At 44.5% G+C, this 22,231-nt stretch overlaps 1 protein-coding gene across 2 annotated transcripts; it reads left to right on the forward strand.

The window, feature by feature from the left end:
- Nucleotides 1-451: 451 nt before the first annotated feature.
- Nucleotides 452-20,545, forward strand: TBPL1 (TATA-box binding protein like 1). 2 transcript variants are annotated; one of them, XM_006275893.4, is made up of 7 exons: nucleotides 452-662; nucleotides 10,759-10,944; nucleotides 12,018-12,100; nucleotides 14,090-14,153; nucleotides 17,901-18,004; nucleotides 18,101-18,195; nucleotides 19,262-20,545. In XM_006275893.4, exons 2-7 carry the CDS (start codon nucleotides 10,810-10,812, stop codon nucleotides 19,339-19,341), a joined length of 561 nt encoding a protein of 186 aa, XP_006275955.1. In that variant the 5' UTR covers nucleotides 452-662; nucleotides 10,759-10,809; the 3' UTR covers nucleotides 19,342-20,545. The 2 variants fall into 2 exon arrangements, with proteins under 2 accessions (XP_006275955.1, XP_059569245.1); XM_059713262.1 differs by lacking the exon at nucleotides 452-662 and adding an exon at nucleotides 7,528-8,609.
- Nucleotides 20,546-22,231: the final 1,686 nt, after the last annotated feature.

Below are 22,231 nucleotides of genomic sequence, written 5' to 3' on the forward strand. Positions count from 1 at the left end.
TGCCGACACCGCCTGCAACAGCTTATCAAAACTGCCCTGCGGCCCAAATCATCGCCCGCCGCTGCTCTAGGTGATTTTCATGCAGGCGCCTTCTGACGGCCTGGCGATTTTTTGTAGCTGGACAGCCATTCTTATGGTGCCACGACCACTCTGCAGGGGCTCGTCCCCATTTATTGTGCTTTTAACCACTCCGTGACATGACACATATGCCCAAAGTGTACCAGAGGCCTTAAGGAGTGAGTGGGCGCCGAGCCCGCACCAGGCAACACACGCACGGAAAGACTGGGCTGCAACACGCCCACCGCCCGGGAGCCCCGCGGAGGGCGGGGCTTAGAGCCGGTGGCCGCAAGCTCCGCCCCACCCCCCAGCAGCGTCTCGCGTCACGCTTGCGAGCTGCCGGCTCGGAGCCTAGGGCGCCGGAAGTGCGTGACAACCCCCCTCCTCGCGGGGCTGGAAGAACGGTGGCTCTTCCGGCGGGCGGTCTAGCCGGCGCCGCGCCTCTATGATCGCCGCTCTCCCTCTTCTTCCAGCCTTGTGCCATGTTGATTGTGGCCGCGACGCGGCCCAGGACCCGGAACAACAAAGGGCGCGAGGGGCGGGGCGGCGCGTAGCAACCGGCCCGCGCGCCGCCGACACCCACCCGCCCGCCGCCTGCCCACACGGTAACGGCCGCGGCCTCCCTCCCCTGTGGGCCCGCGGGTGGGCCCGGGCCCGGGCCCGGTGCTGGCACTGCGGGGGGTGGGGATGGCGGGCCTGCCCGCTCCCTCCGCCCCTCCCCCTCCTCGGGCGCCGCCGCGGCCCGTTGGGGGCGGTTATGGCCTCGCGCGCCCGGGGGGACGGGGGCAGTGTTCGGAGCACCTGCCCCCTCCCCGCGGCGAAACGGCTGTTGCCTGGCAACTGGTGCGGGGGGGCGGGGTGCGCAGGGGCGTTCGGCGCCAGGGGGCAGCCTGGGTGGTGCAGGGATAGTTCTTAGTTTGGGAAGGGGGGAGGGCACCTTTGCAGGGCCGTGCAGGGTCTTGGCAGCTGGAGGGGGGCATGGTGCACAAGTGCTCTGAGGTGCCTTCCAGGCCTGTTTGTTAGTCTTCAGGGAACGTGGGCCCCCCAAGAAAAAAAACTATAAGCCTGTCTTCAAGAGGGAGGCCACCGAGAGAGGAATAATAAAACGGAAGGTCTGTGGGCTCCAGGCGGGGCAGTGGGGCGCCTGTGGGAAGGGTCCCCCATTGTGAGAGGAGAGTGTCCTGTGGGAGTCTTCTGTGGGACCAGCAGAACCGCGGGATGGGATTTTTCGCCCTCGTTGGCAGGTGGCAGCCTCCTCCCACCCCCCTTCCCCGGGGGCCTGGAGATCCTTCCAGAGGTGCCACATATTGCTGGCACCCGTTAGCTGCACAGACGTGGTTCCCAAGGTACATCTAATGATTTCAAATCAGAAGCTGTAGCGCAAAAAGCTAAAATCCAGCCCTGCTGTGGCCTGAGATTTCTGCAACAGAAGGACAGCTGTGTTATTTTCCCATAATCGAGCAAAAAACCAAGTGAAGACTAAACTGGCGTTTTCTGAGGTGCGCCTTGAGCCAACTTAGTTAATGGGAGTTTGGCTGGTTTTGTCATTGTGTTGCACTGTCCATATGGGGAAGTGATTAAAACAGCAGCAGTTACTTGGCACAGTGGAAATAACACCAAAACTAAATGGTGTCTTGGGATTAATGCTTGCTTAATTTTGTAAAGAAGTACTACTGCTCTAGTTGGGCGCTTAATTTGCATAAGTGCTGAGGTTTTCCTTGGAATATAATTGGTCTTCACTCAGCAGAAAATATTCACTGCCTGGAGGCAGAGTAAACCTTGCTAGACCTGGACATTTGCTTCATAATAACCTTTCCTTTCATAGCAGACTAACTGCCACAGAAAAGGTGTGAAGTGCCATTCCTGTGGCAGGAAGTTAGGAAATGGCTTTGGACAGAGAACTTCCAAACCCGCCAGTAGCTCTGACGCTCCCAAGTTTTGAGGGATGTCTCCTTGCCAGCAAGATCACATAACTTCAGGACTTGTCTAATGTCTTTAAATCCCATTTCTTGGGACACTAAAAATAAACTTTAGAAATCTATCTGAAAGGAGAGAATGGGACCCCCTTTTATTGCTGTTTGGTGCTTTATGAGAGAGAGAGACTTTTGATTTTTTTTTTTTTTTTAAAGCTCTGTTATAAGTATTAAAAACAGAAGGTGAAAGTGCAAAAGTGTGTGTTGACCCTCCCAGGGTCCAAGCATGAAACACTTGTCAGTAATGAAAACATTCATATTGCCAGAGATTAAGATACCCTTTTCCCAATAGCCTTCATGGGGTTACACATGTATGACTAGCCATCCGTCTTCCTGAGTGCCCCCTCAATAGCCCAGTGAGACATAAACTAGTCCACATTTTGTTGCAAGGTGATGTGTCCAGATTCAAATGTGATGCGCTCCTGAACCAAGGAGTGGAACAGTTGGAGGGTGCTGTCAGAGCTGGCTTCTGTGGCTATTCAGGCTCTCCATCTTGGCCTGGCCCAGCAGGAAATTGGCCAGGCAGAGCATGATCCCTTCAGCTGCTTGGTACAGAATAGAGGAAATGTAGAGTCTGGGAGAAGGCCAAATCCAGTGCACCAAAGAGGGCAGCAAAGAGTGGCCACAGCCATGTGCAGGCCAGGAAAGCATGGAGCAGTCTCCTCCGTTTCCTCTTTGCAGAAGGGACAGGCTGAAGATACTGCTGCATCTGGGTGGTGGACAAAGGTGTCCATGGCCTGCCCCCAGGGCAGGTGCTGTCACTGGAGCTTGCCAGTTCTCTTGGTGATTGTGGAGAGGGGGAATGTACAATGTTGTCTTGAAGTAGTTAATCTTAATTTTTTGATGATATGACTGTCAGTCATCCAGAGAAGAACCTGTACACTCTGTGCTAATTACCACTCATTTGGGTCACTGTACATTGCTTTCTTCTTGAGGGACAAGTGTTTCAAGATCTTTGTCTTTCACTTTATTTCTGTAGCAGCTTTACAAATGGGGCTAAGTCCTATGCAGGGTCTGTGAGTGCTACTTGATATGAATCATGTTTTCACCTGCTGCCAAAGAAGTACTTTCTTTTTTTGAAGTGGGGGATGGGAGGTCTGTCTTGGCTTCATTTTAGGAAACTTGCTACTTTTTAGTCAGCTGTCACTGAGATGAGCTTTGCCTTTCTAGTGCGCTTAGCATGTCTCCTTCATATTTTTCTTTTGGGATAGTGTCAGGAATGTTAGGCCTTGGAGGGAAGAAAGGCATCCTCATGCTCACTATTTTTAAAAAATTACAAACTTTTGGTTGTATATGTACTTGCATGAGATTTTGAAAACTGACTTGGTTCTTTCTTTGGAGCAAGCAAAATGAATAAAGAACAAAACAAATGTACAATGTAAATGGAGAAAAGTAATTGATTTTTAGTATTTCTTTGTTTCAACTTTTATTTCTGTTTAGTAACAATGGTAGATTTTTTTAAAGCATGAGAGCTAAATTGAAATACCTTATTTTTTTTGAGAAGCCTGTGCACAGAGCTAAGCAAAATGTAGTTGAGCCTAATAGGGTAGGTTTAGATATTCAGCATATTAGAAATAATTGCATCCTTTTATTTTGCGTTATCCATCTTAAAAGCAGTGCTTTGTACTTTCACTGAAGTGATAACTAAGCCAAATCTGGATTGCTGTGGATCCTCTGAAAGGATGGTGGCTTAACTATATCCCAGAATCCTTTCTCTGCTCTGGATTGTGGTATCCATTCTTTCCTCAAATCTTGAAGTCATTCAGTGACAACTTCTACCCATCTTTCACCAAACAAAAGGGTACTCTTTTGCTTTCCCCTGTGTTGTTAGACAAGGGGCAGGCAAAATATGGCCCGCAGGCCGGATGTGACTCACGAACTAATTGTACCCCACCCAGCCCTTCTGCCCATGAGGGTGGGTGCAAGGCACCCACATATACATACTCCCCAACATACCCTATTGTGCCTCACACCTACCCTTGCTCCAGGCAGCTGGTAGGGAAGCAGTAGGGGCAGGGGCAGAGCTGCAGTTGGGTAGGAGTGTGGGGCTGGGACTGGCAGCAGCACACAGCCCATGCCCAGGGGGTGGTGGTAGGGGAGTGGCAGCAGCATGGAGCTCAAGTGGGCAGGGTGTGAAGGGGGGTGGCAGCGTGTGGGGACCCCCCACATTCCCTCCCCACGTGGTGGTGTTCCCTCCGCCGGCAACAACAGCAGCAGGCAGTGACACTCGGCGCTCATGCCTCACACAGGCACTGGCATCCAGTGGCACGTGTTTCAGGCCAGCGCTGCACATCATCCCACCAGACTGCCTCCTATTGCCAGTGCTTTGTGCCACACACATGCAGTTCCTGCACTTGTGCACCATGGAGGGAAGCCCGCGCCTTGGAGCCAGTTGCCTTTGCCGCACCCCGCTGTGCAGGTCCTGGGTCTCCACCAGAAATGGAGGGAAGCCCCAGTTCCTGCTTCCCCACAGAGTTCCAAGACCTGTGCGGGGCAGCAGACGGGGAAGGCAACCGGCTCCAGCATATGGGGCTGTGTGCGAGGTGCACATGTGTGGCACAGAGCCCTGGTGATAGAGGCAACCCAGCAAGGCTGTGGTCCTTGCCATGATGTGCAGCACTGGCTGGAGCTGTGTGCCACCAGGCACCAGAGCCTGTGCCAGGCATAAGCATTCCTTAAGTGCCCCCAGCTGTTGCGTGTAGCACGTGCTGGCAGCAACAGCAGCAGCCATGTGGGAAGTGTGTGTGTGTGGGGTGGTCTCCACATTCCCTCACACCCCCTCACCCACCCTACAAACGCCACACACCCACACCCTACCCCTACATATACACCCCCACATATACATCCCACCATACCCCGTTGCCTCCCCACACACAGCCACACCCTCTTACAACCTCCCCACGCCCTACTGCGCACACCCCACCGCAGCCGTACCTCCCCACACAATATGTTAGACTAAGACTTTATTTTTGAGTTATGCAATTACCTCTATATATACTGTGCAAACACAAATCATGACAAAAATATTTTTTGTAATAAAATATGTTGTAGTAGGTGTTTTACTTTTAGGTTTTTTCTGGTTCTAACATGGCACTCCCCCTTCCCTCCCCCCCCAAAAGGAGTATTTCATTTGGGGCAAGGAGAGGGACTTCTGGTGGCAAACGTCAGCGGTTAGGGGCAAGACTTCCAGTCTCAAGATGGCAACCAGGGGGTGGGGCAACTGTCAAGGGGTGAGGCTACCCACGCAGCCCTCAACAGTTCACCAAAACTCGTTAAGCGGCCCTGCGCCAAAAATAATAAATAACATGAACAACTTTATTATTATGCACACATCCTAATTATGAATCAAAACTCCTACTTTTAAATTCTTGATTCTTATGGGTTCAGATTCTCAAAGGAAAAGACTAGTGTCTTAACTTGAACAAACGGTTTAATTTCCTGTTGTTAGTGAAGAAGTTTAAATCAGTATTATAGGGCACCTATACATGTAATGGAGCTGTGCTCTGACACGTGCTAATTAGCACTCGATTAAGCAAGTCTGCTGCTAGTCTGCCAGAGCATGGTAATTGATGTACTCCAGCAGCATCTGTGTCACGTTTATTCGCATTTCAAAATGGCAGCAGGGGTGTTTTAACTAAAGCTTGTCAAACAAGCTTTAGTTAAAGCACCCCCACTGCCATTTTTGAAGTGCAGGACTGAACACACATGATGCTGCGGTCACTTTAATTAGAGTGGCTGTCAGAGTCACTCTAATTAAAGTGCCTCGCTCTTCCACCCCAGAGCACGTGTATAGATGCCCATAGTTGAAGTATTTACTATGTAAACTTCTGACTTTGTAGAGAAATAGTAAATATTGAAATGTTCTTGTTCAGACAGCATTGAAGCACAGTGGAAGGTGATTTTCATTTTTTTACATTGGGTTCAGGTACTGCTTGTCTAACGTCTCTTAGACTTGCAAGTATTTGTTAACCAAATAACTGTCACAAAAATTCAAGGACGATATCAGTTGTTAAGATTAATTTCCAAATGCATTTCCTCTTGGTTTGCTGCCTTTGTATCATCTAATCTTTCAGAATACTGTTAACTGAGTGGGACACATTGCTATTATAGTTGTAACCTGACAATATCTGAACACACAAGCTGTGCCATCACTCTTATATTTAGCATGTATGTTCCCTTATCCAACTGTTGTCTGTGGAGAGAGATTGTAGACATCCAAGGAGGAACAGTTATTGAAACAGTTGCAAAGGGAGACTCAGTACATTCTGTTGTAGTGTAGTAGGCCATTGCAGACAGCTGCTTTTTATTTTTTAAGAAGAGTATTGGCACACTGATGTTAGTTACCATTGTTCTTTTCTCTCTGTGCTCTCTGTATCCTCTTTTGTGTCTTCTTCCTATGGGTCAATTCCAGGGGTTGGCAACCCCTGGCACACATGCCAAACGTGGCACACGAGGCCATTTTGCTTGGCACGCTGCGGCCAGCCCCGGCTCTGGGTAGCTGCTGCCAGGAACGGAGCCTGGGCTGCTCCCGGCAAGGCTTGCAGCATCCCAGCTGCCTGCTGGGAGAAGCCCTGGGATCCTGGCTAGCAGCAGCTCCCCAGAGCCAGGGCTGACTGCAGCCGGGAGGCTCCAAACAGCTGTGCTGGGCTCCGGGCTCCAGCATCAACTCCGCACTGGCGCGTGCAGGTGTGCCTCGGAGCGGGCGGTGGGGGAGGGGCCTGAGGCAGTGCAGCCCTGGTCTCTCCCCCACTCCCAGCACGGAGGTGATGAGCCCGGTGCAGCTGTTTATAGCCAGATTGGGCTCTGGGCAGCTGCAGGAAGCAGCGGGCAGGCTGCAAGAAGCTGTGCCGGGCTCCACAGCTCCAGCATCAGCTCCATGCGGGCGGTGCCTGTGCAGTCACCGCCAGCACGGAGCTGATACTGGAGCTGTGGAGCCCTGCGCAGCTGTTTGCAGCCTGCCTGCTACTTGCTGCAGCTGCCCAGAGCTCAGGCTGGCTACAAACAGCTGCACTGGGCTCATCAGCTCCGTGCCAGGAGCTGGAGAGAGACCAGGGCTGTCCCAGGCCCCTCCCCCACCGCCCTCTCCGAGGTGTGCATGCACACGCTGGTGCGGAACTAATGCCGGAGCCCAGCACAGCTGTTTGGAGCCTCCCGGCTCTGGGTAGCTGCTGCCAGCCGGGATCCCGGGCTGCTCCCAGCAGGCAGCTGGGACGCTGCAAGCCCTGGTGGGAGCAGCCCGGGCTCCAGCAGCTACACAGAGCCAGGGTAGCTGCTGGCAGCCACTGAGCCTGGGCTGTGGGGCAGGGGCTTTGGGTGGGGGGCAAGGGGCAGTAGGGCTGGGGGGCAGGGGCTTTGGGTGGGGGGCACAGGGTGGCAGGGCTGGGGGCAGGGGCTTTGGGTGGGGGGCAAGGGGCACAAGCAGGGCATCCTGCCATGTAGCCCTTGCCCTCGTTTTGTTTTTCTGCATGCCGGCACTTCAGCACCTTCCGAGGTAGTCATTGTGGTGTTTTTTGGCACTCTGGCCAAAAAACGTTGCCTACCCCTAGTCTATTCTTTGATCTTTTCTTTGGTACTTTTTTTTTTTTGCTCTACCACCTGCTTCCTTTTATCCTGTCTTTCTGGAAAATCAGCAACTGTGCAGTACTGCTTCATGGAACCAGGTTCAGATTGAGATAGACAAGTGATCACAAAAGCCATTTCCATGTGTAAAAACACCCATCTGCATCAAAGTGTGTCACTACTGTATGGTGATAGCTGCTGCTCTTCAGTCTGTTGATCAGAACTTGGGGTAGGGTGCCATGTAGTTGGAGGCCAGGAATGTGTGGCAAATCTGTATTGAACCTATTTAGATGGAAACATTGTTAATCTTAATTTGTCTCTTACTTACTGGAACTAAGGTCTCAGCCTTCTGCATTTCATCCAGCGGTGGTTTATATTTGGTACTTTCATTCTGTCAAAAGAGCAGGAAACCACAAAACAGTATAGAGAATTTAAGGCCATATGCTTTTATTTAATTGTGTTCCTTAGAATTCTTTGTGTTCATTGTGGGTAGGGCGGTTCTAGATTTTCAAACACCAAATTATTGCTGATTCATTGCCTCCACCTCCCAAATTGAGATCTGCTTTAGCATCTTACATTTTTAAAATTTCTGGTTATTATGTCAACTGGCAATTTAAACGTTTTCCAAAAAATGTGTCCCAAAGATTTTCACGTTCCTGTCCAGCTCTAAATTATTTAATGAAATCCAAGTCTCTTCTCTCCTCCCGTAAAACAATCCCAAGCAAAACAGCTATTTCGGAGCTGGCTTATTGTAGGTACGTTGCTTATCCCAAAGGAGAAGCTAAATGCCACATCCGTGCACCAGTGTGTATCGTTTGTAGTTACTGGTGTAAGAGGCACTACCATGAAGAGAGGATTTGGGGGGTGGAATATTTTTATTGTTTTCCTATACAATGGGCAACTCAATCCTCTGGCTCATGGTGGACATGTCTCGTCAGATGCCTGATGAATCCGTTTGTGGCTGACAGGCCCCATTTGAGAGCAACACGGTGGTAGTATACATGAAGACTGATAAAGCATGTAAGGACAGTGTATTCTTTTCATTCTTTTTTTTTCTTTTTATGTGTGGCCATGTCTACACCATGTCAGAAAATACTAGTGTGCATGTCACCATGAGAGCACATACTGCACCCTTTCTCTCGCTCAGATTCATAGATGCTAGGGTCTGAAGGGACCTCAACAGATCTTCGACTCCGACTCCCTGTCTGGGCAGGAAAGAGTGCTGGGGTCACATGACCCTGGCCAGATGCCTATCCAGCCTTCTCTTAAAGACCCCCAAGGTAGGGGAGAGCACCACCTCCCTTGGAAGCCCATTCCAAATTTTGGCCACCCTCACCATGAAGAAGTTCTTCCTGATATCTAGCCTAAATCTGCTCTGTTAGTTTCTGACCATTGTTCCTTGTTACCCCAAGAGGCGAACAGAGCATCTCCAATTCCTTGCTCCAATTCCTTGCTGCGTCCCCCTAATGAACTTGTAGACGGCCACAAGATCACTTCTCAGCTTTCTCTTGCAGAGGCTGAAGGGGTCCAGGTCCCTTAGTCTCTCCTTATAGGGCTGGGCCTGCAAACCCTTAACCATACAAGTGGCCCTCCTGGACCCTCTCAAAGCTATCCACATCCTTCTTGATGCACGGCACCCAAAACTGGAAGCAGTATTCCAGCTGCAGTCTGACCAATGCTGCATAGAGGGGAAGTATCACCTCCTTGGTTCTATTTGTCATGCATCTACTGATGCATGATAAAATGAGGTTAGCTTTGCTGATGATTTCGTCACACGGATGACTCATATTCATCTTGGAGTCCACTATAACTCCGAGATCCCTTTCCACTTCTGTGCTGCTAAGAGGGTCATTTCTCAGCCAGTAGCTGTGCTGGGTATTTTTATGCCATAGGTGCAGCACTCTGCATTTGTCCTTGTTAAACTGCATCCAATTGTGTTCTGCCCACTTTTCCAACCTGTCCAGGTCTGCCTGCAATCATTCCCTACCTTCTGGAGTGTGCACTTACCCTACAATTTGGTATCATCTGCAAACTTGGACAGAGTACACTTCACACCCACATCCAAGTCACTGATGAAGACATTGAAGAGTACAGGTCCAAGGACTGAGCCCTGTGGTACCCCACTGCCCACATCCTCCCAGGTTGATATCAACCCGTCCACTACCACTCTCTGAGTGTGACCCCCCCCCCCCCCCCCAAGCCAATTTGCCACCCACCGGACTGTGTGAACATCTAAGTCTCAGCCTCTTAATTTATTTATGAGAATGGTCTGACATACCATATCAAAGGCCTTCCTAAAGTCCAAGTATATGACATCCACCTCTACTCCTGCATCCAAGCATTTTGTGACCTGGTCATAAAAAGAAAACAGATTAGTCAGGCATGCTACAAAACCATGCTGGTTGTGCTGCTGCATTATTTATCCTGGTGGCTTCACACAAATACAATTCTTACCTGGAATGTTCTGTTATATATCTCGTAGACTGTAGGTCCTAGATTCTCTCCATCTTCTGCCACTCCCTCTCCCATTGAACATAGTTTAAAGCCCGACGAAGGAGATCAGCCAACCCATAAGAAAAGAGACCCTTACCTTTTGCAGAGAGAAGAAGCCCATCTTGTCCCAGGAAGCCCCTTGTACTCCATGCTCCCACTTGTAAAAAGTGATGTAGCTGCCATTATAGTAGTACTGGCAGTACGCACCACTGCTATTAAGAGCACATCTGTAAGGGTGGTGCTGAGCACATGCCAGAAAGCAGCCGTGTGATGTTTTTTGGAATTCTGTGCACATGGGATGGACAGGCTTTGTTTTCATTGCAGCAGTCCTTTCATGTCTGTTGAGCATTGTAACTGTAAACTTCTCTCATGTGCTACTTAATCAGAGCAATCCAGAGAGTCCTTTGTAAAGAAGTCCCAATTAATCTCTGCTTGTTAATTAAGCCTCAAAGTGTATTTCTGATGAGTTGGTTTAACTGTACTGAAATGTCAGTTTAAATAAGTAAGGTATCCTGTCTTCTGGCGTCTAGGATACAGAAACTTTGCAGTTAAATCCAATTTATTCCACAGTTCTTTTTCCAAGGTTGCCCTATTTAAGTTGAAATTAAGTTACATGGTAGGATGTTCCTAGGCAACTGTATGATAGCATGTTTAATTATATTGTTCTCTTTCCCAGGATGTGATCTTCATGGTGTGCTGGTGGGGATCTGAGTTTTAATCCACCCCAATGGATGCAGACAGTGATGTTGCACTGGACATTTTAATCACAAATGTAGTGTGTGTTTTTAGAACAAGATGCCATTTAAACTTGAGGAAGATTGCATTAGAGGGTGCAAATGTGATATACAAGCGTGATGTTGGGGTAAGAGATTTTAAGATCCCTTAAGTGCTTAAATTTTACAAATGTTTATTGAATTAAAATTCTCTTATTTGTGTCAATCTCAGTACATCGGGTGTAGTTGATATAGTGAATTCTGTAATCGGTGCACCAGAACTGGAATGTTTCTGAATTTTCTTTACAATTTCTTTCCTGTTCCTGTTTAGACGTGCTGGCCTTGATTAGCTTTTATCTATTCTAGGAATGGGCGGGGGGGAAGAGGTGCTGCCAGTAGCGCCAAAGCACTGCAACAGAGGCTGTGAAATTTAAATCTGTGCAGTTCTGGGGACCTAACATGAGAGTACGCTTAAAAGGTTTCCATCCTATCTAGTCTGTCTTGCTGTCAATGAAGAATTACTTGGGTGGGCCACAAAAAAATACATTCTGACAGACCAAAGATTGATTATTGCTATAGCACAGTATTGAGTGTACATGTAGTTGTGCAGCTGTAGAGCAAGATAGTAGGCATTACCTTGAGGAATAGAATTCATTATATTCAGAAAGCTTCTGCCTGTTGTTGAGGAGAACAGCTTACAAGGAAGCAGTTTTCTTGATGTTAGTTGCCATGGTCATAAACTAAAGCAGCACTGGAGAAGTGGCCAGCTGTAATGGCCAGTGATGAAATGCTGGACAAAAGTAGTCCTTCAGTTGGGATTAAGAATATAGGCTACTAGGTATAAGAGGAGGCATGAAAGAATGACCAAATGTATAAGATGTGGAGAAGTAAAATATTCTGGACAAGCCCTGTTCGGTCTTCCGAATAGATAGGACCTTGCTGGAAACAGTCAGCAGTGAAAGAGCCAGAGTAAGGGGAAATGAAAACTTTGGTTTTGATTTTAGTAACTTCTGTCTATTTAAGGCTACTGGCCTACCACCATATGATCATTAGCTAATCATTGGCTATGATTCTTCAGGTTTATTTGGCTCCTTTCAAGACTTGATTTTGAATTCTTTCTTCTGAAAGGAAGGCTTATTAGGGCAAAGGTGGTATAGAGGAAGTATATTAGACTTGTTCTTTCTGTTATGAAATTGAACAATCTTTTTTTTTCTCCTTCTAGAAAGTATTAATGAAACTTAGGAAACCTAGGATTACAGCCACAATTTGGTCCTCAGGAAAAGTTATTTGCACAGGAGCCACCAGGTAAGTTTTGTCAAGGTCTAGATCTTTTTTCAGGAGAAGGTAGTCATTCCTAGATTACATTTTTGGGACCTTCTAAAGTGCTACTTCATTAGGTCAGCTTTACGTGCTAAAGCGTGATTAGCATCTCCCTTTATAAGACTTTGTTTTCTGTTGCTTGCAATTTTACCAAGCTTTGTTTGACCAGTTGGTTGGAAATCTTTCATATTAACTCACTGCCCAAGGAATATTTGGAAATTGCAGCCAAAACAGTTCATCCCTTTTGCAGGAGACTGCTAGAGAAAATAAGTTGTTTTAACCACATTAACTTCTGGCAGTCTTTTATTTGAGAAGCTTGCATGTGCCGTGCTTCGCAACAGGGACTCCCAAGTTTGAGAGGGAGCTGGCCTTGGTACCAGTTAAATGCCTTTTCCTAATCTTCAAAAATCCACCCAAATCGGGCTTTTGTCATGGCGCATTTTTCAGTTCACACATATTTGTTAGACACTTGGATTTTAATATCTAAATTCCCAGAACCATCCCTAACCATGTTTGAGTCTGGGGCTGAGTAGGACACTTTCCATAACTGCAGTTCTTGGACATGTTGGGCATGAGTCCCAGCATTTAAATCCAGGCAACCTTGTTTCTCCTGTGCACATAATAAGTCCTGTACTAACCTGAGCAGAATGGAAGAGGGAACTATCACATAAAAATGAGCTTGGACTAAGATTGACAGGGGGAAGGAATTCAGATTTGGTAAAGACTAAAGCTTGGTAAGGAAGGAAGCAGACAAAACCTTAAAAGTAAAGTTTGGTATTTGTTTGAAGATCCAGAGTATGGAAGAGACAAGGTTAGGTTGATGTGGGGAGGACTATAAGGTTCAAGCTTTATAGTTATAACACGGAAGGATTTGACCACTAGAACACACTTTTTAGTATCTGAAAATTTGGGAATTTTGCCATTCCCTAGTGACATGCGTAGAAAAAATGCTGTCTAGTGCTGATTCACAGAGGCAAAGAAACCAAGTAGTGAGTCCAAAACTTAAAGTTTCCTGTGGGCTTATAGCTATGGCCTCTTAATGCAGATACATTAAGACAGTCTTTAATTATAGAATCACATTCTACTTGTTTGTACAGAACCCTTGCCTTAAATCAGTTTACAGAAGAGACCTGCACTAGGGACGTGGGTTGTATATGGGCTGAGATTTTCTATAGGACTTCTGCCTCATTTTGAGAGAATTAGAAGATGCATAATGAATAAAGTACAGAACTGCAAGAACGGCAGATGATGGTTAAAGCTGATGAAAGTTGCCTTCGAAAATTGGAATCTATCCCACTTCTTGCAGAGTTCCTTTGTCAGAGTGATCAGATCACATTAACTAGACTTTTCAAAAGTGGTCACTACCTCCATGTTCCTTATTGTGGCCAACTGTAGACCTTGACATTGATATGCAGAAAGGTGACCAGACATAGCGGCAGCTTAAGTCATGGGAACAGTGATATGTAGAATTAAGAGCACTGAAAGAGAGTCAGATTATATGGAGTCCCAACTTGGACATCCAGAAATATTTGTCACTCTTGAACTTGATGTCCCTTGCCTTGGTACTCTATCTGCAATAATAGATATGCCACCATCCACCATTTTGAGAGGACTTAATAATTGTTTCATAAATGTTAACTGAGCATTAAGAAAAAAACTCAGAATGATCTGTGAATACTGTACATTAAAAAGATATGAGGCCATGTCCTTAACAGTTAGAATGCAATGCACTATTGGATAGCTGCTCATCAAGTGAGCACCATTTATACTGTGCACTGAGGCAGTCTGTGTGGTGACTGTGTGTATGATCTTGTAATTAAGATTGTCTCATACTAAGGCATAATTAAGGCTTTAATTCTGACATTTGCTAACTAGAGTGTTTGAAAAAAAATAGCAAGATCAGCGTGGGACATATGCATTTCTAATCTTGCTACTGCAACATAATAAAGTTAGTATTTTCTCTTTCCTTTATAGTGAAGAAGAAGCTAAATTTGGTGCCAGACGATTAGCCCGTAGTCTACAGAAACTAGGTTTTCAGGTAACAATTATAACAAGAGTAGGATTCTTTGGCCTTTCAGAAAGAATGGGAAAGATTGCTGCCTGGATCAGCAGAAGTGGTGATGTGACTGTAGGCCTTGCTGAAGCAATGATCAATATATATACTGCTCACACAAAGGCTTTGCTATAGCATGGGCTGAAGTAGGCCTCATCAGTGAACCTGACTGATGCATAAACTCCTTATATAAGCAAACTTAGCATGTGGGCCAGATGGGCATTCTTGCCAGAAGATGGGATTGGGAGATGACTACAGGGTATAGAATAGTCCATTACCAAGATGATGAGGCTGGAACAGGAACACTGAGGTCAAGATGTGGAATAAGCCCATGGTACAGGACAGCTTAAGACATTCAAAGTACTGGTAGAGTGTAATATGTAATTTGTTTTGATCCCTGGGAACTTGATATTGGTCTGGGGAGCCTACATGGTATGTGCCAATACTTTGTCATGGGCATGCATGTGTTAACACTTTGTCTGTCAGATCACAAGTGTGTTATGGCCATGCCTTGTAGACAGTAAACCTGGCCAAACCTTTGGCACTGAACCGAGCCTGTGGTCAGTTCTTTAAGATGATAAGATTGGTGTTAGGATCTCCTGGCTGTGATTTTTTTGCTAGCACTGTAGTCCCTGAGACTTCAATACTGACAACACAACCGTAACACCTGACAAGCATAGCAACGATGACAGTGGACCACCAGCATCTTTCCAACTGTCCATGTGTAGTACCAGAAGTTATATTTGGTCCACATCTAAGACCACATTTTGTGTGTGTGTGTACATGTACTTGCTTGAGACTCACTTTACAGCCTAAAAGAATGTTTCACCAGCCAAAGAGCAGGATTTTACAAGGGTTGGTAAATTAGCCTCTTGTAATCACCCTCCTCTCATGTGGGAGAAAAAAAGTTTTGACTTGGTATATTACTGCAAATTCCATTTTTAGAATGTTCTGAATAACATAAAGGTTGTTGTCATAGGAACAGACACTTGCATTTTTTCAGTAAATCTAGTTTTAGAATTATGAGGATGAACATAGTTTCAAATCAGGTTTTGAATATGTTAAAAGTTAAACTGAAGCAAATGGCAGTAGTCTTGTTAAGCAGTACATCGGGACAAAGATTCACTTCTAAGCTAATGAATATCATGGTTAACTCCACCTTGCCTGAGCCTGAGATAGATAAATATAGCCCATTATACAACCCGCTTACAACTGCCTGACAAAATCATTCAACTTGGTATTTGTTCCTTGATACTAGTGAAGTTCGCTGGTAGCCAGTTCGTAGACCCACTAGGGAGTCTAAAGAAGGAATGGTCTCATTTGATGATTGCTCAGCCTGCATAACAGCCACCAAACTTTACATGTACAATAAGCCCACAATGGCTCTTACCAATCTGAGTGGATTTAAAACAAGACAGAACAAACATCCATCTAACACCAGACTACATGAGACCTGAAAGATCTGAGCTGGACTTCAAAACTGTGGATAGAATTGATGTATTTGTAACAGCAAAGACTGGATTATAACATGAAGCTACTCAGCAAGAATAGCACCAGTATTTTAATAAAGAGAAACATAAGTGCAGAACATGTCAGTGTGACGAAATCATCAGCAAAGCTAACCTCACTTTATCACGTATCAGCAGATGCATGACAGATAGAACCAAGGAGGTGATACTTCCCCTCTGCAGCATTGGTCAAACTGCAGTTGGAATACTGTGTCCAGTTTTGGGCACCATACTTTCAGAAGGATGTGGATAGCTTTGAGAGGGTCCAGAGGAGGGCCATTCATATGGTTAAGTGTTTACAGGCCAAGCCCTATGAGGAGAGACTAAGGGACCTGGACCTCTTCAGCTTCTGCAAGTGTAGGCTGAGAGGTGATCTTGTGGCTGCCTACAAATTCGTAAGGGGGGCACAGCAAGATATCGGAGATGCTCTGTTCACCAGGGTGCCTCTTGGGGTAACAAGGAGCAATGGTCACAAACTGACAGCAGATTTAGGCTAGATATCAGGAAGAACTTCTTCATGGTAAGGGTGGCCAAAATTTGGAATGGGCTTCCCAGGGGGTGGTGCGCTCCCCTACCGTGGGGGTCTTTAAGAGAAGGCTGGATAAGGTCCTGGCTGGGGTCATGTGACCCCAGCACTCTTTCCTGCCCAGACAGGGAGTTGGTCTTGATGATCTGTTGAGGTCCCTTCAGACCCTAGCATCTATGAATCTATGTCCAGATCCATGTTGAGATTTCTTTTCTAAGGAGTCTTTCCTGCTTAACATTTTTTTTTTCAAACCAGAAATCATGGGGTTTATTCACAGGCCAAGAAGATTCATAGATGTTAAGGTCGGAAGGGACCTCAATAGATCATCGAGTCCGACCCCCTGCATAAGCAGGAAAGAGTGCTGGGTCTAGATGATCCCAGCTAGATACTCATCTAACCTCCTCTTGAAGACCCCCAGGGTAGGGGAGAGCACCACCACCCTTGGGAGCCCGTTCCAGACTTGGCCACTCGAACTGTGAAGAAGTTCTTCCTAATGTCCAATCTAAATCTGCTCTCTGCTAGCTTGTGGCCATTGTTTCTTGTGACCCGCAGGGGCGCCTTGGTGAATAAAACCTCACCAATTCCCTTCTGTGCCCCCGTGATGAACTTATAGGCAGCCACAAGGTCGCCTCTCAAACTTCTCTTGCGGAGGCTGAAAAGGTCCACTTTCTCTAGTCTCTCCTCATAGGGCTTGGTCTGCAGGCCCTTGACCATACGAGTTGCCCTTCTCTGGACCCTCTCCAGGTTATCTGCATCCTTCTTGAAGTGTGGTGCCCAGAATTGCACGCAGTACTCCAACTGCGGTCTGACCAGCGCCCTATAGAGGGGAAGTATCACCTCCCTGGACCTATTTGTCATGCATCTGCTGATGCACAATAAAGTGCCATTGGCTTTTCTGATGGCTTCGTCACACTGCCGGCTCATGTTCATCTTGGAGTCCACTAGGACTCCAAGATCCCTTTCCACCTCTGTGCCACCCAGCAGGTCATTCCCTAGGCTGTAGGTGTGCTACAAAGAGTTTTTTGGAAAGTTTGAGGAAGAGCATGTTCCTTCTTCATTGACATTGTTTATGCTGACAACTAGGAAAAAGCTGTCATAGTGTCATTATTTCAGTTGGACATTGTCCACTGGCAATTTTTGGCTACCATGTTGTAGCATAGCATTGTTATGGGTAAAGAGCTTTCGGAAGTTAGAAATTTAGCTTGAGTTCAGTAAAGGTAGAATAGCAGTTCTCGGCACTGCCTGCTGGAGATAAGTGAAAGATGCATTTCATTTCTGCACAGTGCAGATTCTGAACTGTGGTAAAAATAAAATGAAGAGGTTCTATGAACAAGAGTATAAAACAACTCAATAGGTTCTAGTAACTACAAACCACACTTTTTTCTGACATTCAAATGGCTTCTAAGACATCAATTAGCCCATTTATAATTTATTGGTATTTACTATAGTAATGTAGGCTGTGCAAGCTCCAATATTTCGTTCTAAGTGAAAACGAAAAGGCAGTTTTGTACTTTTAGAAGAACACCATTCCGGAATTGTGTATTGCACAGCAAATGACTGAAGAGTTTACCTAGTCCTAGCAGATGCTTTGAGTGCATTAACCACAAGGTTTTTAACTGAAGCAATATCGGATTGTCTGTTAGAGGTTTTTTCTCCCTGAAGAATCAATTATCTAACTTTTTCTCTCTTTTCCACAAGGTAATTTTCACAGATTTTAAAGTTGTCAATGTTCTAGCCGTGTGCAACATGCCCTTTGAAATCCGATTGCCAGAATTTACGAAGAACAATAGACCTCATGCTAGGTACTGTAGGTTTCAAGAGAACAGTCATCTTTTATTTTTCTTAACTCTTTTCTTGAAGTTATAGAATTAGATTTGACAGTATCCTTTGTTTTCTAGTTATGAACCAGAACTTCATCCTGCAGTGTGTTACAGAATAAAGACTCTCAGAGCTACTTTACAAATTTTTTCAACAGGCAGTATCACAGTAACAGGTACTTCATGTCAGAATAAATATTTGATTTGTTAGGAATATTTAACTAGCTTTCATACGAGTTTAGCCAGAGAAATCAGACTTAAAGCAACAGCAAGATAAGCATGTGGGATTTCATTTTCTAATGCTACCAGATAATTTGTTTTTTAACGATAACATCCGATAGCTGTGGAAGAAAGTAATACTTCTAACAGGCTAAATAGATTATTTTAAATGAACTAAAAGTGGTCATAGTTTAGGAAAAGTGGGGGATGAGGTAACCAGGTTCATGGTGAGGAGTTTTAAGGTACACTTGTTTAATTGAAGAATCCAAAGTTTTGATCATCTTTCTCAGTTTTTTCCCCCCACATGTAGTATAATAAAGACCATAACTGGGATTAGAAGTTATGACCTGAGGTTGATGGGAGAGATGTTCATTAACTCAGGCTGCAATATTAACGTCTAAATCGCAACTAGGTTAAAATCTGTTATAATTTAGAAATAGTTGCCTGTGACTGGATGCAATGAAAAATTAAGATAGCCATGTTTTGTTCTGGGGAATTTTGGTTCTTGGAGCAGCAACTAGTCAGAAGGCATCTGACCTGTTTGTTTAGGTAATGCCAATCAAGCTCTGCTATTTACATAGGATGCCTCTGTCTTGTGCTATGTTGCATGGAATATAATTTCTTACAGGATAACAGGGACAGCTAAAACATGGGGGGAGGGAACAGCTGGAGTCCTTGGGTTTTGAAGGGGTTATTTGAAGACTTGGGCTGTTTTTATTGTAAGCCTCATGAGTCTTCTGGATAGGGTGGGGAAAAAAATCTAAGAAATACATATATTTCTAGTCTAACCAGCTACTACTTCAAACATCATTACAAACTCTAAGGGGCTTGGGGGAGGGAGGGAAGGGTTGCTATAAATACTAAGATGATCATAAGAAAGTTTTTTTTGTATATGAAAAAATAATCTTTGTGTATACAATGTAAAATTGTGGTAGCCAACTTTGAGAAATTGTTATTTTTAATTTCCAGTGTCCTGACCTTTTTTCTCTTTCCCTCCTCCCTCTATTTTTTAATGTGTCTCAGGGCCAAATGTAAAGGCTGTTGCCAGTGCTGTGGAACAGATTTATCCGTTCGTGTTTGAAAGCAGGAAAGAGATTTTATAATTCACCACTTAATGGTTAGGTTCCCTAACCAAGCACCTTTAAAGACTGCTGCACATTGGACTAAAAGCAAAAAGGAAAACTGGACCAACAATAGCTGAGGAAATACAGACTCTTTCACTTGTTCATGGCCACAGTGTAAACTCCAGCCCGTTTGGATTTTATTTTGAACAGTGCTGTATTGTAAAAATGAAAGTTTACAAGATATGAAATTGCTGCTTTTTAAAAGACGCTCTATTTATTTTTGCAGTAATTTCTGTGTCTTCATAAGCAAAACTGTCACGATGTGCACTACCTTTAAAACATTTTTAGTTTGAGCTTGTGTTTTATTTGTGAATAGTCTTTTACATTTTTGTATGCTGAATATTGGGCACCAAAGAAGCTGTAAAAGTTAACTTTTTTCACTTGATGAATGTGCACAAATAAAAGTTTGGAAAATATCTTTCTTCATACCTGTTCTTTTACGTTCTTTTTCCTCTTTCGTATTACAGTTAAAATTGTATAGTTGCTAATTCATTTGGAACAAATGTAAGGATAGCTTGTTGCTAATATTTTTGTTTCTTTTTGTACTATATGTGTATAATAATATGCAGTGGACTTGACTGGAATATCTGGTACTCGCGTACATGTATCTGATGGCAGAATTTGGTTCATCCTTAAGTTTTTCTTAATTATATTGCCAGATTTTAAGAATTGTTTCTTTCTGTCTTGCTGAAGAGAAGATGCTTCTAAACCTTATGGCCTGCAACAATGATTTTTTTTCTGCAGACAATGGAAAACTTTATGTACTTGAGAAGCTGTAATAGAAAAATCAACTCTTTTATCCACGAGCTATATGGAAAAAATGGAACTACGACATGAGTTTCTTCCTGGTGACAAACCTTCATTATTCAGGAAAGACCATATTCTTGGAGCTGGAATGAAGCAATGTAGTGGCTGTACTGATCTAATCCCAGGCTACTTCTAAAGGCGTAACAAAGTCCTTTTCCATATTATTTCTACGGGATAATTATATTTTCCTGAAAGCAACTGCCAGCAAGTAACAAAGTTTGTATCTGGCGTGTGGTTTTATTGATATTAATCTTGGACTTACAAGGCAGTACTTATTTTCTCTTCGAATGTGCACATATGGAACAGTGGACAGGTGAATACATAAAGTAAATGAAAATGCTACTTTTAAAAATGACAATAAATATGTATAACTATATGCATGTCTATTTCCCCTGTCTGAACCTAAAGAACCTGAATGCTGTGCGCATATTTGTACTGCAGGTGATGTATAACTTTAAAGACTCATGCTATTATTGTGTTATGAACTTTTATTGTACATAGAATCAATAACTGTCAAAGAAGGGTGGAGTACCCTAAAGGAAACTACAGCTGAGGCTTAGCAGACTGTTTTATCTGTTTGAGAGACAATTTGTGGAATCCTGTTTTAGAAATGGAAAATAACCACTGTCTTTTTAGAAATGGTGGAGAAAGGGATGGATACAAACAGGAATCATGTAGTCACAAGTTGTAGAGAAAAGAAAAACAGAAATTAAAAGGCAGAATGAATTATTGCTTGCTGGAAGCGTTAAGTGTGAAAAGTAAGAAAGGTTAAAACAAATATATAAAATGGAAATTAAGTTCAGGGAAAGAGAGCACATGCCATTTGATACTAAAAGAAGCTAAACTCAGTCCAAAATGACAGCAACCTGTATTGCATTTTTTTTAAATGTATCTTAAGCAAGAAAAAGGAGAGATATCATTAGGAAAGAATTCTGAGTACATAGCTTAAGAAACAGCTAAAGGACTACTTAAGTGTACAAATTGACATGCCAATAGGATGACAGCTTATGAACATCTTCTAGCAACATATTTAACCCACTTTGACCACAGAGAGTGTTTTGAAAAGTTATGGATATATCAAAATTAAGTATAATTGATGCTGTTTCCGACCTTTTCCTTACTATTTAGTAAATATGCTGAGTAAAGGTAGTTATTGTCTGTCTAGATCTAACTATAACGTGAAGGTGTTGGGATGGTGAGCAAATATATGATTTTGGTCCTAAACTGCTGAAGAGTTTGGTCAGCATAGCTGTGGAAGGAGACTCTTTCTCTTTTTGATCAAATTACAAAATATTCAACTGTAGTAGTAGTGTAGTAGTTGAGTATTAGTAATGAAGCAGGTGATATCAATGAATGTAAACAAAAAATGCTTCTGGTCCTGGACACAAGACACATTTACAGCAATATGATTTGTCTTCCAAGTTACTGTAAATGAAAAAAAAGAGGGGGGGAGCAGGAAGCAAGCGTATGATGTACTTCTCCACCACTATAACTTGAAACTGGCACAGAATTTACCCTCTTAAAACTCAGGGGTAAAGTATGCTTCTGTAAGTTACGCTGATGGAGGTGTAGGGTTGTAGTTTATCTGAGGGATGGTATTGCCCAAGGAAAAGAGGCCATCCTGTTGTCTAGCCATCTAGTGTTGAGGTGCTGCAATAGTGTTTCTTGCATGTAGCTACCTTGAGGTAACTGGTCAAAACCCTTCATTACAGACAGTGGTGCAATTTTACATGTGATTTAAAAACAAATGTAAAATATACTAACATGAAAATATTGTGTCCCCCAGTCCTAGAGCTTAGAAGTTAGCACTGGCACTTGGAATGTAGATGAACAGTAATGGCGTATCAAAATGGGGAAGACAACCTGTTGAGTGCTGCAGTGATCCATGTTAAATTGATTACAGTATGTTTGGTGTTTAAAACAGGGTTTTCAAACCTACAACTGATAGGCTGGATGCAGCCTGAGTCTTGGACTGACCCTGCGTATGAAGCCAGCCTGGTGCTCAGGCTGGACCCAGTGCCACAGGTGCTGCTTGCAGCACAGAGGATTGAACTGAGGTGCA

Source organism: Alligator mississippiensis, chromosome 1, assembly GCF_030867095.1.
Source record: "Alligator mississippiensis isolate rAllMis1 chromosome 1, rAllMis1, whole genome shotgun sequence".
Taxonomy (NCBI): domain Eukaryota; kingdom Metazoa; phylum Chordata; order Crocodylia; family Alligatoridae; genus Alligator; species Alligator mississippiensis.

Coding starts and splice junctions, on each gene's coding strand:
- TBPL1 (XM_006275893.4), top strand. CDS start 10,810: ATGGATGCAGACAGTGATGTTGCACTGGACATTTTAATCACAAATGTA. Junction 10,945..12,017: donor TATACAAGCGTGATGTTGGG/GTAAGAGATTTT, acceptor TTCTCCTTCTAG/AAAGTATTAATGAAACTTAG. Junction 14,154..17,900: donor TACAGAAACTAGGTTTTCAG/GTAACAATTATA, acceptor CTTTTCCACAAG/GTAATTTTCACAGATTTTAA.